General features: G+C 36.2%; 1 protein-coding gene across 4 annotated transcripts in view; it reads left to right on the top strand.

The window, feature by feature from the left end:
* The window catches only part of LOC131666738 (RNA-binding protein 39), a 591,952-nt gene that overhangs the window by 335,382 nt on the left and 240,087 nt on the right, over positions 1 to 16,483 (top strand). For all 4 annotated transcript variants that reach the window (XM_058939621.1, XM_058939637.1, XM_058939627.1 and 1 more), the window contains one exon: positions 125 to 332. In XM_058939621.1, the coding sequence (XP_058795604.1) occupies positions 125 to 332 (208 nt within the window). The remainder of the gene's footprint in view (positions 1 to 124; positions 333 to 16,483) is intronic.

Here is a 16,483-nt window from a genome sequence, read left to right as displayed (position 1 = left end):
ACTAATATTTGGTACACCAGTGTATACATATTCGTTAAAAAATAATAGAGAAGTCCTTTATCTTTTAGACTATAAAGTTTTCTTAAGAACTATGCGTTCTTTATTACTTATTCTTTTTTTTCAGACAAAGTGATGAACTTACACCTGAAGAAAGAGATGCACGTACGGTATTCTGTATGCAACTGAGCCAGCGCATTCGGGCTCGCGATCTAGAAGAATTTTTTTCTAGTGTAGGAAAAGTTCAAGATGTGCGTTTAATTACTTGCAATAAAACAAGACGATTCAAAGGTATAGCATACGTGGAATTTAAGGATCCAGAAAGCGTTACTTTGGTAAGCATGAAATATTTATTGTACATACGCATATGTTTATATAAATTGTAACGGAGATATGCGGCTGTTCCCAAATTATTTCTTTGGGGATTCGGGAAGCAAAAGACGTTCCCACGACTGAATAACACGTCGAGCAAAACTACGGTAAACGCTCTAAGTCGAAGTCGGGATGAGGAGTGATACAGCGACGAATAAACACAATACCGAATTAATACATTAATCCTTTAATTGTCAACAATCGACTATAAGACGGCGATCTCACGCCGATATACTACGAGTGGCACAATAACAAACACGAGCGCGAAGGTGAATCGGTGGCTGGTCAGCCTGTCGATTCCCTTTTTAAAACTAATTATTACAGTCAATGCCCGATAAACAATTTCCGCCATTATTTCGTCAACGGGGTAGCCGGCAGATCTGCCACACTACCCACCTATAATCTGGCGCCCAAACATGCAAGAGAGAGACAAGAGAGAATACGGCACCAACCTCGACCTTCAGCCTCTCTGACGGCTAGAACGCTTCGCAGTCTGACGTCACTGGAGCACTCCTCTTCGCTGACCGCCTCACTGGTGTTATTGTCGTCGCTGTTTATTCTCTTATTCGTCCTCTCGTTTGCTCTATCTTTGTTGCTGCCTCAACCTGTTGTTAGCTCGTTGATTGTGGTTGTTGCTTCCGCTAACTTTCGGTTGCTCGGTGTTTGCAGCATCGACGAAGTCCGCTCACGCGCATACCTGTGCACCTCGCCGGTTACCCACATGCGCTAATGCCGGTTATCCTTCTGAACACGGCTAAGCACGATCCAGCCACAATTCTCTAATTCTCGTCCGCGCACCGGGCGTGTCTCCGAAAACGAACGTTGACGAAGTCACGAGGCTAACTCTGGAAAACTGTTAACTTCGGTTAAATCCGCGCGTGACCTTCTCTCTGCTAAAGCCCAGCAGATACTCCCAAATTTTCACAGTAACCCGCAACTAGAGCTCTCTCTCTCTCTCTTTTCCTTCCTCTTCCACGCCATCTTGATCGCTCCAGCCGTCAGCTCAGCCCGTACACAGCACCTTAAAATAAAATCCAAGCATGAGTATGCGTGCCACATGCACACACTCTTAGCTTAGCGCGCCGCGCGGACATTAGCGAGAGCCAGATGGACGAAATCGGCCTAGCCGAGATTTTTTTATGTAGATTGTCAGCACTTATTTTTTGCAATGTTCAAAATAATTTGGAATTGATTTATTTTTCTTTTTTATATACTGTGAATGATTAATTATAACTATAGCAGTACAATATGACGTACCAGTGAAATGAATTGATATTTAGTTGGTATATGTTTTTGCAACAAAATTCTTAGTTTCCTCATAATTATTTTTGAATTATAAAATACAATTATTACTTTGCCAAACCAAATTGTTTCTTGATTTTATTGTGTACATAGCGAATCTTCCAACTAATGAGGTTTAAAACTTTAATTATTTTTTAATTTTCGATAAAATATAAATATATAAGACATGTCAGTATTTAATTTATTTGAATTTGTTACTAAGAATATAATAAAGATTGCAAGTCCTCTTTCTCATATTTTAAATGTAAAAAAATCTTCCTGTAATTTTCAATTTCATTGTTATAATGGTAATAAAAGAATCAAGAATTTAGCAGCCAATAATACCTAAATTCGCTTCGCAAAAGAGATAATCGAGAAGTCGGGAATAAAATAAACTAAACGGAAATGAATAAAAGTTGATTTATTGATAAAAGTTAACTATTTTAAAAATATTCAGAAGGATTCAGAGACTTAAAAATACTCAGAGATTGCGCTTACTTAGCATAACGCCAGCTACTAGCTCATACTCGCGTAGGGTAAATTAAATTAACGCATCGCTTCACTTGTTCTCGTTCGAGCAGTTATACAAAAAAAATTATCGTACATTTAAGTACAATAAGACTAACTATGCTGTTAGATATTCCGATCGCTATTAGATTCTGGTGTGGTTCTTGAGTCTAGTCTTGAGTGAATTTGCCAGTTATGTACTGTTGTATATGGGCAAATCCCAGAAACTTTTGATTTTTGTGTTACTCGCTTCTACAGCTGTGTAGATATGAGTTTGGCCAAGTTGTGATGGCTTAAGTTGAAAGGTCTGCAACGTATGTACCAGGAAAAAAATTATTATCAGTTCAATATTATTTTCGTATGCGATTCTGAACGTCGAAAAGTCAAAAAGTCGGAATATTGATAAATTTTACATGTTACTTTGCAAAAAAAAAAAATTCGAACTGCTGTAAAATGTGGAGCATTGTTTGAATTCTTATGAAACTTTCAGGAGTTGTTCTATTTACGATGCCCTTAAAGAGACAATTTCATTTTTTCACGTGCCCATGACGGGACAACAAATGGGAGTCGCAACATGTTTTGTTACTAGTTTTTTGGTAAATTTGATTATTGTCGATTTCCGTTTGTATAGGTTCGTGCATTCAATGAATCGCAATATAACCAATTTCTATGTTTAACTCGCGCTAAAGCAAAGTTATTTACATACTAACAAAGTATGTGCTCGCTAAAACGAGCTTTTAAATCGATGTCAAAGACCGAAATATCTCGCCAAACTTTTTTCCAGTTCAAGTAGCACAAAAATAATAATATATTAAAACCGTCAATAATCACTGTACTCTATTTAATATCACCAATGGAAGTTCATAACAAAATGCTAGCTTGATTAAACTTTTTATTGAAATGATAGAGCTATTATAAATTTTAATGTAAAAAATCATAAATATCAAAATTTTTAGATTAGCGATTTGAACTTTGTAGATTAATTTTTCACATTTTAAATGTTTATATTTTATGTTATGTAATGAAAAGTAAGTATAAATAATCAAATTAATAAATTGTACATGAATCAATCAAAATTTCATTTTTGTATTGTTGAAAATATTATGTTGACGTTGATGACAAGACTATTCTATTTAAAAGTTTAGGAGATTCGAATTTGTGAATATAGTCTGTTTATCAACACAAATTTTTTTGTTTTTTTTTTTGAAGGTGTGAAAAAAAGTGTGTTCGTGTCTATAAGTGTGTATTATATATGGAGAAAGACAGATATATATGGAACATTTTCGGTATCATTATATTGTTAATAAAAAAAGTTTTGCGTATGTAATTTTTTTTTATTTTTTAACAGAATCTCCTTGAAGGTCGATACATTTTATTAAACGGCCAAACTAGGCATTTGTTTCGGCGATGACTTGTTCATTCGACGTGGATCGTTGTCCGGCAAGCCATTTTTTGAGGTTAGGAAATAAGAAAAAGTCACTGGGAGCCAAATCACGTGAATATGGTGGATGATCAATTAATTCGAACTTTAAATCGTTAATTTTTGCCAGCGAAACTGCACACATGTGAACTCGAGCATTGTCTTGAAGAAAGAGGCATTTGTTTGTTCAAGTGAGGTCGTTTTTCTCTGATTTTTTCTTTCAATTAACCTAATAATGAAGCATAATATTGTTCAGTGATCGTCTGGCCCTTTTCCAAGTAGTCGATGTAGATGATTCCATACGCATCCCAGAAAACCTTGGCTATAAACTTGCCGACTGACTTTACTGTCTTTGCCTTCTTTGGGGCTGATTCTCCTGTGGTAATCCATTGTTTGGACTGTTCTTTGGTTTCAGGAGTGTAGTGGTATACCCATGTTTCGCCTACAGTTACGAGTCGACGCCAAAAGTCTTCCGGATTACGACGTATGCGTGCCAAAAGAGCCTCAGGGGTGACCACGCGGGATCGTTTGTTTTCAACAGTGAGCAAAAGCGGCACCCATCTTGCTGATATTTTTCATCCCCAATTTTTCATCCAAAATTGAAATGATTGTACCCTTTGATACCCCTGTGACCTCAACTAATTCTCGCAATTTTAATATTCTATCACTCAACACCATATCGTGGATTTTCTTCACCATTTCGGGCGTACTCACTTCGACGGGGCGTCTTGAACGAGGTTCATCTTTTATTGTTGTACGGTCGCGTTTAAATTCATTTACCCAGTTATAAACAGTCTTAAACACAGGGGCAGACTTGCCATGAACGGCGTTCACCTCAACTGTGATTTCTTTTAGTGTAAGGCCTTTCAAATGAAAATGTTTTATAACCGCTCGAAACTCTGTTTTTTCCATTTTTCAAATAAACCAATAACTTTTTATTCAACCAACGCTCACAAAAAAACGACTTAATGAACCGAGCTAAAACTTTGTACGATATCTAATTGGTAATATTGCTTGCCAAAAACATTATAATTTAAGCGCGACGAGCGCTATCTCTTGGATTTTGTAAAGACTTATTGACCCCCCCTCGTATCAAAAGTTATTAACAATTAAAGAAAAATGATAAAAAGAATTTCAAAAGACTATACGAGGTGTCATCAAAAAGTAAGGTGGATTTTTATTTTTCTCAAAAAATATTTATTTATTCATCAATTTTTATTTTATCTCCTTCAAAGTAATCCCCCTCGGATATAATGCACTTGTGCCAACGCTTTTTCCAATCCTCAAAGCATTTCAAAAAATCATTTTTTGTGATCTTGTTTAGTTCATCCGATCGATGCCGTCTTTATCTCCTCAATCGTGGCAAAACGCCGTCCTTTCATGGGCCTCTTCAGTTTTGGGAACAAGAAGAAGTCACAGGGGGCCAGATCTGGGGAATACGGTGCCTGTGGCATCGTTACTGTGTTGGTTTTAGCCAAAAATTCGCGCACAAGCAACGATGTGTGAGCAGGGGCGTTATCATGGTGCAAAAGCCAATTTTTATTTTTCCACAAATTCGGACGTTTCTGGCGGATTGCTTCGGGCAAATTGCGCATAACTTGCAGGTAATATTCCTTATTTACTGTTCTACCCTGTGGCAAGAACTCAAAATGCACCACGCCCCTGCAGTCAAAGAAAACTGTAAGTAAAACCTTTACATTTAATCGAACTTGGCGTGCTTTTTTTGGTCTTGGTGATCCAGAATGCCTCCACTGGGACGATTGAGTCTTAGTCTCGACGTCATAACCGTAAACCCATGTTTCGTCACCTGTTATAACCCTGTTGAGTAAATCTGGATCATCGTTGACGTCATTCAGTAGCTCTTGGGCGATGCTCATGCGACGTTTCTTTTGGTCGAAATTGAGCAATTTCGGAACAAACTTCGCTGACACACGGCTCATGTCTAAAACACTCGTCAAAATTGATTGGCACGAACCAAATAAGATGCCAATATCATCAGCAATTTCTCTAATGGTAATTCGACGATTTCCCAACACTATTTTCTTCACTTCTTCAACATTCTCATCAGTTGTTGATGTGCTGGGGCGTCCAGAACGAGGTTCGTCGTCGGTGTCTTCTCGGCCTTCTTGGAAGAGTTTATACCACTTGTAAACATTTTTTTGGCTTAAAGTAGACTCACCGTATGCCACTTTCAGCATTTCAAGTGTTTTGGAACATTTGATTCCATTTTTCACACAAAATTTAATGCAAACTCTTTAATCCATGTTTTTAGACAGCAGCAAATCGTGGAGCACGCAAAACACTTCTAACCTTGATGCCTCTCACAAACAAACCAAACATACTACAAAGCTGAAATTTGGAACATATGTTCTAGACGAGTGTACCGACATAACCAAATAAAAAAGCCGAAGATCGAACGGACGTAGCCCGCTAAATTTCAAAATTCACCTTACTTTTTGATCACACCTCGTATTTTAAAAACTAAAACATTGATCAAAATCGCATTTTTTCCAAAATACTTACGAGTACAATACCTGAAAGTTTTGAAATAATTACAATAATAAACAATATATAACAACAATCTTTTTATTTAAAGTTATTAACATTTTCTTTGAACAATTGTAAAGATCTTAAAGTGTTTTTTCTTTAACATTCTTGTTCCTGAGGGTTTTTCCTATAGAAATTTGTCATAAAATTCAAGGGTTCGACATATCGAAAGGCGTAGCACTAATCCAAAGAAGACGCCCCGGGACGCTGTACAAAGCTTTCGCTCTTTTTCAAAATCAACATCGTAACGTGAAAATAGGCTTTTCTTCTTTTTGTACTTTTCAATCAAAAGATTGCGTTTTGATTATTGATTCAAGAGAGTTTTACAATACTTGCTTATGTATTCATTACTAAAATGTCAAATTATTGTTGAATGTCGCAAAAATAAAAATGCAAAGTAATCTAACAGTGTTATTAAAGATACGCAATATTAGCGAACAATCATTATGTGATGATGTAATCAAAGCATGTAGATTTAATGTATGATGAGAATGCCATGGCATCAATACTACAGGCCTAAAAAATTATGTTAGCCTTCTTATTCAGAAAGCAGAGTATATATGTCCACATTTCTCCACTGGCTCTAGTTTCCGAGATATCCTAACCTAAAAGTATAAAACTGTGTTTTTTGCTATTTTTGAGGTTAGGTAATACTAATTTTTATTGCTTAAAAGGTATAAATATGATATCAAAGTAGAAGTGTTGCTTTTTCAAATTGCTTTGAGTTTGCTCAAATATCTTTTTTTTGCTGAAAGTCGCATTTTGAAATGTTCAAACCCGGGTTTGATATAGGAAAGAGGCGCGATTTCGCCTTTTGCCACGAATTTATTATAAGGAGAATAAAAAAGGCGCTTTCGTTACTAGTAATCGAAGGAGAGAAAATAGGAGAGGTCTATAAAATAATTACATACGACCGTCTTACCAAAATGCAAAATATTATTACTTGCTAACAAACTCAATAAACGAACTAATAGGTCATTCAATAAGTTCGTAACTTTAAGTAAAAAAAGACTATGTATTCAAATAATTTCAAATCATTTTCCAACTTAGCCTCCTTTGAAATCTATATATTTATAGTGGTGCTCAAGTTTTTTATGCCCTCTGAAAAGTAATTTTATCAAACTCCTCAAAATACTCATTTTTCGCAGCAATTACCTCTTCGTTGGATGAAAATCTTTTACCCGCAAGCCAGATTTTCAAATCAGAGAACAAAAATTAATTTGAAGAGGCCAAATCTGGAGAATAAGGTGAATGATGAAGTATTTCGCAGCGTAAAAGAAATAATTTGGCCGTTGCAATGGAACTCGTGTGAGCTGGTGTATTGTCGTGTTGGATAAGAACTTTTTTTTAGGGCCGCTTTTCTTTCAGTATGGCATCAAATCGGTTTAATAATGAGGCATAATATTTCCCTGTAATAGTTCTTCTACTTTCTAGGTAATCAAGTAATATTATACCATATGAGTCCTAGAAATTGTAGTCACGACTCTTTCACCCGATCATGCCGTCTTCGCTTTTTTCGGTGCATTGACCTTGTCCAGTCCATATTTTCGACTCATTTTTTATTTTTGACCTATAATAATGGACCCATTTTTCATCAACAGTTACGTAGCGTCGCAAAAACTCCTTCGGATTACATTGAAACATGTTCAAACATTACTCAGACATATATGACAGGACTATTATTATCAGCGGTGAATAAACGTGGCACCCATCTTGCAGGCAACTTTCTTATTGTCAAACATACATATAAAATGTTCCATCTGCATTCTACTGAAATGTTAGGAGTGTCACTAATTTCACGCACTTACAATCGATGATCAGCAAATACAATATCATGAACATGATCAATCATGTTTTGAGTAGTCACCTCTTTTGGACGGCCACAATGCTCAGCATCACTCTTACTCTTACAGCCATAACGAAATTCACTAAATAACTTTTGAACCATACCATGCTATGGAGTAGAGTTTCCATATTTCCCGAGCTTTTATTCGGTTTCCCCGTAGGAAATAATGTTTAATAAGCACACAAAACTCATTATTTTCCATAACTTTTGTTTACACAATGAAAAACTAAATTTAAATGACTGTAAAAGATTTCCAAACTAAAGAACTAACTTTGTATACGCACTTGTACTAGATGGGACTCTCTTACAGTGTAAAATACGTTACGATAACACATCTTCCGAGAAATTACGGACTTATTGAACGACACACATCTTACACTAATTATGAAAAGAATAATAACGAATGCATAACTACTTACAAACTATAATACCGTCGACCGGAATAACTTAGATGTGAACTGCTCGGCGGATGAATACCTTGGCAGTCCACTACCTGTCATCCGCACTTAGATTATCAAGCCGCTGCTTAGAACAGAAAAGAAATTTTAGATAGCCGACTATTGAATACCTGGCTACCGAGCGTTAAGGGACTTAAACTTAGTAGGACCGCAAGTCTATCATAACCAGAGCGACCTTAGAAGAAACCATCTGCGTTGGTGGTGTTTCTTTTTCTTTATCAGGTACAGGATAAGTCAAAAGCCAGCAGGCGTCCAAAATGTGTACTCTGAAGTAAAAAGCAGCTTCCTTCGTACCCACGAATAACCTGATAAAGATTCTCTCTGCGTGTATTCTTGGCTCTTCCGTAACAGTCGGTGGCCCATTTTAAAACTCATTCCGTGAGATCTCAGTCGCTAACGTCGATCAGCTCGCGGTAACTTAGTCATTTAATGCTTCCCTATTTAGTCTACGTTTTAGGCGGCATATGAAGCAACGCTTATCGATCGTCCGCCGCACACCTGCCTAGACCTCCATAGTGCGTGCGTTTTTCTCTCTCGTTCGCTGTCTCACTCCCACTGCTAGAGCCCTTCGGGTCTCTTCGGCCACACCTAAATAATCATCGACACTCAAACAAAAGCCCTAGAATATGGCACATTACTAATATGCGCTCAAGGTGGTTCACTGTGCCTTGCCAAGAAAAGAGAAAATAAAGAGAAAGGCAGGCGAAAAGAAAGCATACTGCTTGCTCTCGTCACAATGTACACTACCGTCCGAAAGTTTAAGATTACCTAGAAAAGGAAAGGGAAATCTTAAAAGTTCGATATCTCAGGAACTAAACATCGTAAAAGATTTTACCTTAGCTCAGTTTTAAGCTCTTGCTGAGTACTTCAAAAGTCATGGTTACAGATTTTTTGTACGATCCACTAAGTCCACTCTGTGCATGTCTGAAAAAGTCGAAATATCGAAAAAATTTTATTCCACTTCAACTTCTTGTATGTTAGCCGAAAGATATCGTGTTTTTAAAAAACTAATTCTATCACAAAGTTTTAAAATGAGCTGAGGAACGTTCTTTTAAGTCCATTTTTCATTAAGTTATAGGTAAGTTAAATTTTTGTGAAGAATAGTCAATTTTTTAAATTGAAGTTTATTTCCGTAATTATCCACCGTACAGAAAAATGATACTCAGAGAATATGTTCCATTTTCAAAGGAAAATCGAATAATAAAATACAAAATTCGTGAAAAGAACTTTTATTTTCTACTATTCTAACCAGCTCTGTCTAAATCATGAAAAATCGTACAGGAGTATTATATATACTGTGACGGTAAACGTCTTATTAGCGCTAACGGCCCAACCATGCGGCTGCCCGCGAGGGCAGCACCTACCGGTTGGGGAAAATGTGACGAGGGAATTCGGCACGAGACGGGACGGAACGCGCGCGTTTGAAAATGAGGCAGTCGAGGATCAGCTATCGATATCGCCTGAGAGGAGTCGAGGATTAGAATTCGATCACCGAGCCGTGCAGCGAATACCTTGGATATTTTCCCGAATTTTTCCGAAGGCAGAGACGAGAGAGAAAAGCGGTGACCTAGCTTACGTTCGGCGAGTGTGCGTGCAAGCGTGCATGAGTGGAGAGTTTCACCATCGAAGGCGAAACCATGAACGAGAGGCAGCATCACTCGCATATAAACGTTTGCCGAAAGACTAGTGTGTGCTGCAAGAGCCTCCTTCTTCGTATCACTTGTTTCCCGTGCAAGAATTAATAAGGTAAGCTGGCCAGCTTAATTTCGCGATCGCGACAGAATTGCTAAATAACTAATCTCTCGTACTCGCTAGAAAACGTGCATGTATTATCTCGGCAAACAAAGAGCGGCGAGCGATCCGACTCCGCATGTTATTGTCGCGCGAGCGTCTTGTAAACATAAACACACGGGCCGAATACAGTGTATAGTTTAGAGGAAATAAACGATCTCGCATGTGATATTGATTAGAATTTCATCGTATTTATTTCAATAGTAGATAGTTGGTTGACTGATACCCGTTCCCTCCTGCTCTCCGGTTTTCGTGTTTGAACGTATAGGTAATCACGCGCGCTCTTCGATACGATCGTGCGCATTAAATTGAATAAACGGTATTAACCCCGTTACAACACATAGAACGCGTATTTTATAAGAGCAAAATTAAATAATAATATATGACTGAAAATGTAATCTTCAAATAGCAAAATCTTTCGTTTGTATCATAATAGTTCTATTCTTAGGACATGTGTAAGTAATACAATATACATTTAATACGTTGACCGCTGCGTGTGACTTTATTTATTTTATTTAGAAATTCAACTATTATCCACATATGTTTGAAATTACCTACATTTTCAAAACAAAATAGACATCTCGTACAGTACTTGGAATGCTGTCTTTAAGATAGCTCGAAAATCAGAACTTTCCGAAACAACACGATCAAATATCCCAAAAAAGTGGATTTTCGTACCGAAAAATTGCCGAAACATTTAATATTTTCTATAGTAGTGTTAAATATACAGTAGACCGGTACAAGCAAGGATATGGCATAAAAGATCGTAAGCGCATAAATCGGCCTCGTAAAACAAATTCACAACATCAGCATATTCTGAAGTGTAAACGAATTCGTTTCAAAATGGTGCGAGATATACGTAGTGGGATTATTGAAGCTGATAATACATGTACAAGCTGTGTCAACTACTACAATTCAACACTGTCTTTGTGATGCTGGCTTGAATGGGCGGGGACTACTAAAAAAACCTCTTTTGAAGAAAGGTAATAAGAAAAAAAGATTGGCCTGGGCAAAAAAATATAAGAATTGGACACCGGAAGATTGGAAGACAGTTCTCTTCACTGACGAGTCAAAATTCGAATGATTTTCTTCGAAGCGCCGTGTTTATATATGAGGTCAAGTTCATGAAAAAATGATTGAAAATTGTATAATTCCAACAGTTAAACACGGAGAAGGTTCCGTAATAGTTTGGGGCTGTTTTACTGGAACGTCGGTTGGCGACCTTGTTGAAATAGATGGCATGATGGATATAAGTGTGTATCATAAAATTTTACAATACCATGCGATTCCATCGGGTAATCGTCTTGTTGGTGCAAATTTTGCAATGCAACAAGACAATGACTCGAAGCATACATCGAAATTTTGTATGAATTATTAAGGTCAAAAGAAAAACAAAAAAGCATTCAAATCATGGCGTTGCCTTCTCAGAGTCTTGACTGTAATCCTATCGAGTATTTATGGAATCATTAGAATAGAAGTATTAGGAGTAAAAGATTACGGAATAAAAATGAGCTATGGGAATCATTAAAAAAAGAATGGAGCCGTATTGGAGAAGATGTGTTGCAAAAATTAATTGATAGATTGCAGCGCATTTGCAAATCTATAATAAGAGTTCATGGCGAATATTTTGATGAAACTAAGATTTTAAATAAAGTGACTAGTGAATGAATGAGTTAAGACTGAAAAATAAAGAGTTTGTATTGTAGCGTTATGAGTGACTATTATAGTTTGAGTGCTTTGATTTACTTAAGTTTCTGTTATATTTTTTATATAAAACTAATTCGATCGACGTATTCTTATTTACGATTTTTCATGATTTAAATAGAGCTAGCTAGAATAGTAGAAAAATGAAAGTTCTTTTCACGAATTTTGAATTTTATTATTATATTATCCTTTGAAAATGGAACATATTCTCTGAGTATCATTTTTCTGTACGGTGGATAATTACGGAAATAAACTTCAACTTAGAAAATTGGCTATTCTGCACAAAAATACCTATAACTTGATGAAAATGAACTTGAAAGAACGTTCCTCAGCTCATTTTAAAACTTTGTGATAGAATTAGTTTTTTAAAAACACGATATCTTTCGGCTAACATACAAGAAGTTGAAGTGGAATAAAATTTTTTCGATATTTCGACTTTTTCAGACATGCACAGAGTGGACTTAGTGGATCGTACAAAAAATCTGTAAACATGACTTTTGAAGTACTCAGCAAGAGCTTAAAACTGAGCTAAAGTAAAATCGTTTATGATGTTTAGTTCCTGAGATATCGACCTTTTAAGATTTCCCTTTCCTTTTCTAGATGAGCTTAAACTTTCGGATGGTAGTGTATTAAGAGATAGTGATGTCAAAACAGATGTCTGTGATATCTAAACTTATATCTAAACTTTAGAAAAAGTTATAAAAATGATAAAAACCACAAACTGCAAACCCACAAATCCTACAAGCCCCAAACCCACAAGCCGCAAACTAAAAAACAGAGCTTCAAGTTCAGAAACCGGAATAGAGACGAATGAGTTGCATGTCGCGATTCTTGATTTGTTGGTTAGAAGGTTTGAGATTTGGCTTTTCGAGCTATTATATTACAATTTTCATATCATTTTCTAAGTTTCAGATACATGCTTGGATATCATAAACATCTGTTCTAATATCGCTCTCTCTTAATCCATACTCATTTTTCCAAAATTTGAAAATGCGATCTCTCGATGAAAAAAAAGATATTTGAGCAAACTCAATGACATTTGGAAAAGCAAGACTTCTAGTTTCTGATAACATGTATAGTTTTTTATGCAAAAAGTAAAATTTGGTTTTACATAACCTCAAAAGTCAACGTTTGATCCTTGAGGAAAGCAGACGTACCTGTTACACGCTGTACTCGAATAGCTAAGTGATAGCCAATCAAGTGGAGTGGCAGTTAAAATGAGAATTCAAACCGCATAATAAGTTAAAGAAATAGTAACGACCAAAATGGCCACCCAGATAGGGAAAGTAATATCTACACCCACGCAAAGCAACACAAAGAAAACGGTAAGCATATCTATTCGATCATTGGCTGAACCAAAATACTAACAAGTTTGACGTTTTATAAGATAAAATAGATGCTGACGGTAACGAAGCAACAGTAATTTTAAAAGAACACAAATCACACTAAATATTCGTGCACAACCTGGAAGATATTCGCTTGGCTAATAAACTTATTAAATAATATAGCTAAATATAGCTATATCCTTAAAGTACTAGTCCAAAACAAGGTTAAAATTTAACCTACAATTTCAGAAAAGTATTTGCCGAGAGTTAGCGCATTAAAAGAGAAAAAGAGCTTAATGTGATCTTGAGAAGCATCCACCCTACAGTAAATACGGAGGAATGAACAAATGCCATCCTAGCACATGGACATAATAAATGACAACAATAGTTCAATAACTGTCTACTGTCCTCCAAATAAAGCAATTTTTCAAAAAACAAACTTTTTCAAAACACTGGGACATCGTTTTTTAACAAGAGGAGACTTCACTGCGAAGTACCAAAGGGGGGCAATAAGTCTTTACAAAATCCAAGAGATAGCGCTCGTCGCGCTTAAATTATAATGTTTTTGGCAAGCAATATTACCAATTAGATATCGTACAAAGTTTTAGCTCGGTTCATTAAGTCGTTTTTTTGTGAGCGTTGGTTGAATAAAAAGTTATTGGTTTATTTGAAAAATGGAAAAAACAGAGTTTCGAGCGGTGATAAAACATTTTCATTTGAAAGATCTTACACCAAAAGAAATCACAGTTGAGTTAAACGCCGTTCTTGGCAAGTCTACTCCTGTGTTTAAGACTGTTTATAACTGGGTAAATGAATTTAAACGCGGCCGTACAACAACAAAAGATGAACCTCGTTCAGGACGCCCCGTAGAAGTGAGTATACCCGAAATGGTCAACAAAATCCACGATATGGTGTTGAGTGATAGAAGATTAAAATTTCGAAAATTAGTTGAGGCCACAGGAGTATCAGAGGGTACAATCATTTCAATTTTGCATGAAAAATTGGGGATGAAAAAAATATCAGCAAGATGGGTGCCGCTTTTGCTCACTGTTGAAAACAAACGATCCCGCGTGGTCACCCCTGAGGCTCTTTTGGCACGCATACGTCGTAATCCGGAAGACTTTTGGCGTCGACTCGTAACTGTAGGCGAAACATGGGTATATCACTACACTCCTGAAACCAAAGAACAGTCCAAACAATGGATTACCATAGGAGAATCAGCCCCAAAGAAGGCAAAGACAGTAAAGTCAGTCGGCAAGTTTATAGCCAAGGTTTTCTGGGATGCGTATGGAATCATCTACATCGACTACTTGGAAAAGGGCCAGACGATCACTGAACAATATTATGCTTCATTATTAGGTTAGTTGAAAGAAAAAATCAGAGAAAAACGACCTCACTTGAACAAACAAATGCCTCTTTCTTCAAGACAATGCTCGAGTTTACATGTGTGCAGTTTCGATGGCAAAAATTAACGATTTAAAGTTCGAATTAATTGACCATCCACCATCTTCCCCTGTTTTGGCTCCCAGTGACTTTTTTTCTTATTTTCTAACCTCAAAAAATGGCTTGCCGGACAACAATTCACGTTGAATGAAGAAGTCATTGCCGAAACAAATGCCTATTTTGTGGGTTTTCAAAAATCATATTTTTCTGATGGCTTAAAAAAATTGAAAAGCCGTTTAATAAAATGTATCGACCTTCAAGGAGATTATGTTGAAAAATAAAAAAAAATTAAAAACGCAAAACTTTTTTTTCCGTCCTTTTCTAAAGACTTATTAACCCCCCCCCCCCATATTATTAGTAGAATTCACGATCGTCCACCCCAACATACAGAAGCAAAGTCCTTTATGAAACTCAGAAATATATGCTGAAAAATAATTGTATACCACTATCTACTGACGAACCAACATACTAGCTAACCAACACAAACAAGAAACCAGATTCGATTAACCGCAATAGTTAATGATATAAATAAAACACATATTGAAGCTTCTTCATACTTAGACCTTTCATTAGAAATGTAAACAACCTTACAATAACATACTAGATATAAACAATTCATAGAGGAACGTACTAAACGTAATGTACCTCTCAAATCTGTTGCCGATATAGAAAACAGTATTCAAATACTCAACTCACTTCTAACTGAAGCTATTAAAAAGTACTCTACTACTGTAACGAAGAGAAAATCTTATCAAATTATCTCTTCTACAGTAGAACAAAAAATCAAAGAAAAAAGACTACTAAGAAAAAGGTATCAGATTACTAGATCAAGCCAGAATAAAAAAAAACGAAATAAAGCAGTTAAAGAACTGAACACAGTGTTGTACGTAGAGAAAAATGAAAAAATACAGAAGAGTCTCACCGTACTTATTCCGACCGAACCAACGGATGACACAACGCAATACTCACAGTGGAAAGCGACTAAACGGCTAAACAGATAAACTTGATTCATACTACGAGTACCCATTCGAAAAAACTGTGAAACATGGCCAGATCAGATGAGGAAAAAGTAATAACTTTCGCAAATCTTTCACGCATCTAAGCGAAGTATTCAAACTACAACAAAGAATAATTTCTAAACAAGAAGAAGAAGCCTTACTGGAAGATCATAATGCTCAGAACAGAACTCCAATCAAACCAGTTAACTTAAAAGAAATACTACAAATATGTAATAATATAAAGTATAAAAATGACCCCAGTTATGATAATATTGCAGGAAAAAAGATTGAAAAGCTTTTCACAATAGCAATTAGATACATGACTATAATATTTAATGCATGCTTCGTCTTTGCTATTTTCCTTCTCAATAGAAAGTACCAGAGATTATTTAAATACCTAAAGTCGGTAAAGAAACAATATTCGTGACTTCATACAGACCGATTAGTCTACTGCCAGTACTTTCAAAAATTGACCAAAAAATCATACTAGCCAGAATAATCTCAATTACAATAGATACAAAACTTATGCCGGACCACCAATTCGATTTCAGGCGTCATCATTTGACGATCGAACAAGTGAACAGAATAGTATCAGTAGCGAGAAAATCCATCTAAAATAAATAATACTACACAGACATAGTCCTCGACGTTGCTCAGTTGTTTGATAAAGTCTTTTTGAGTCATTCGAACCGGTAGTTCAGACGTCCCATGCTCTTCAATCATAAACAATCATGTATTTTTGTACCTTAAGTGCAAAAGTGGTATACATTTGATCCCATTAAGTTAGGATCAAG

The sequence above is a fragment of the Phymastichus coffea genome, unplaced genomic scaffold (assembly GCF_024137745.1).
Source record: "Phymastichus coffea isolate CEN01 unplaced genomic scaffold, Cenicafe_Pcof_1.1 PCOF00004, whole genome shotgun sequence".
NCBI lineage: Eukaryota > Metazoa > Arthropoda > Insecta > Hymenoptera > Eulophidae > Phymastichus > Phymastichus coffea.
Note: the sequence above shows the minus strand (reverse complement) of the source record. Positions and strands in the feature narration are given on the sequence as shown.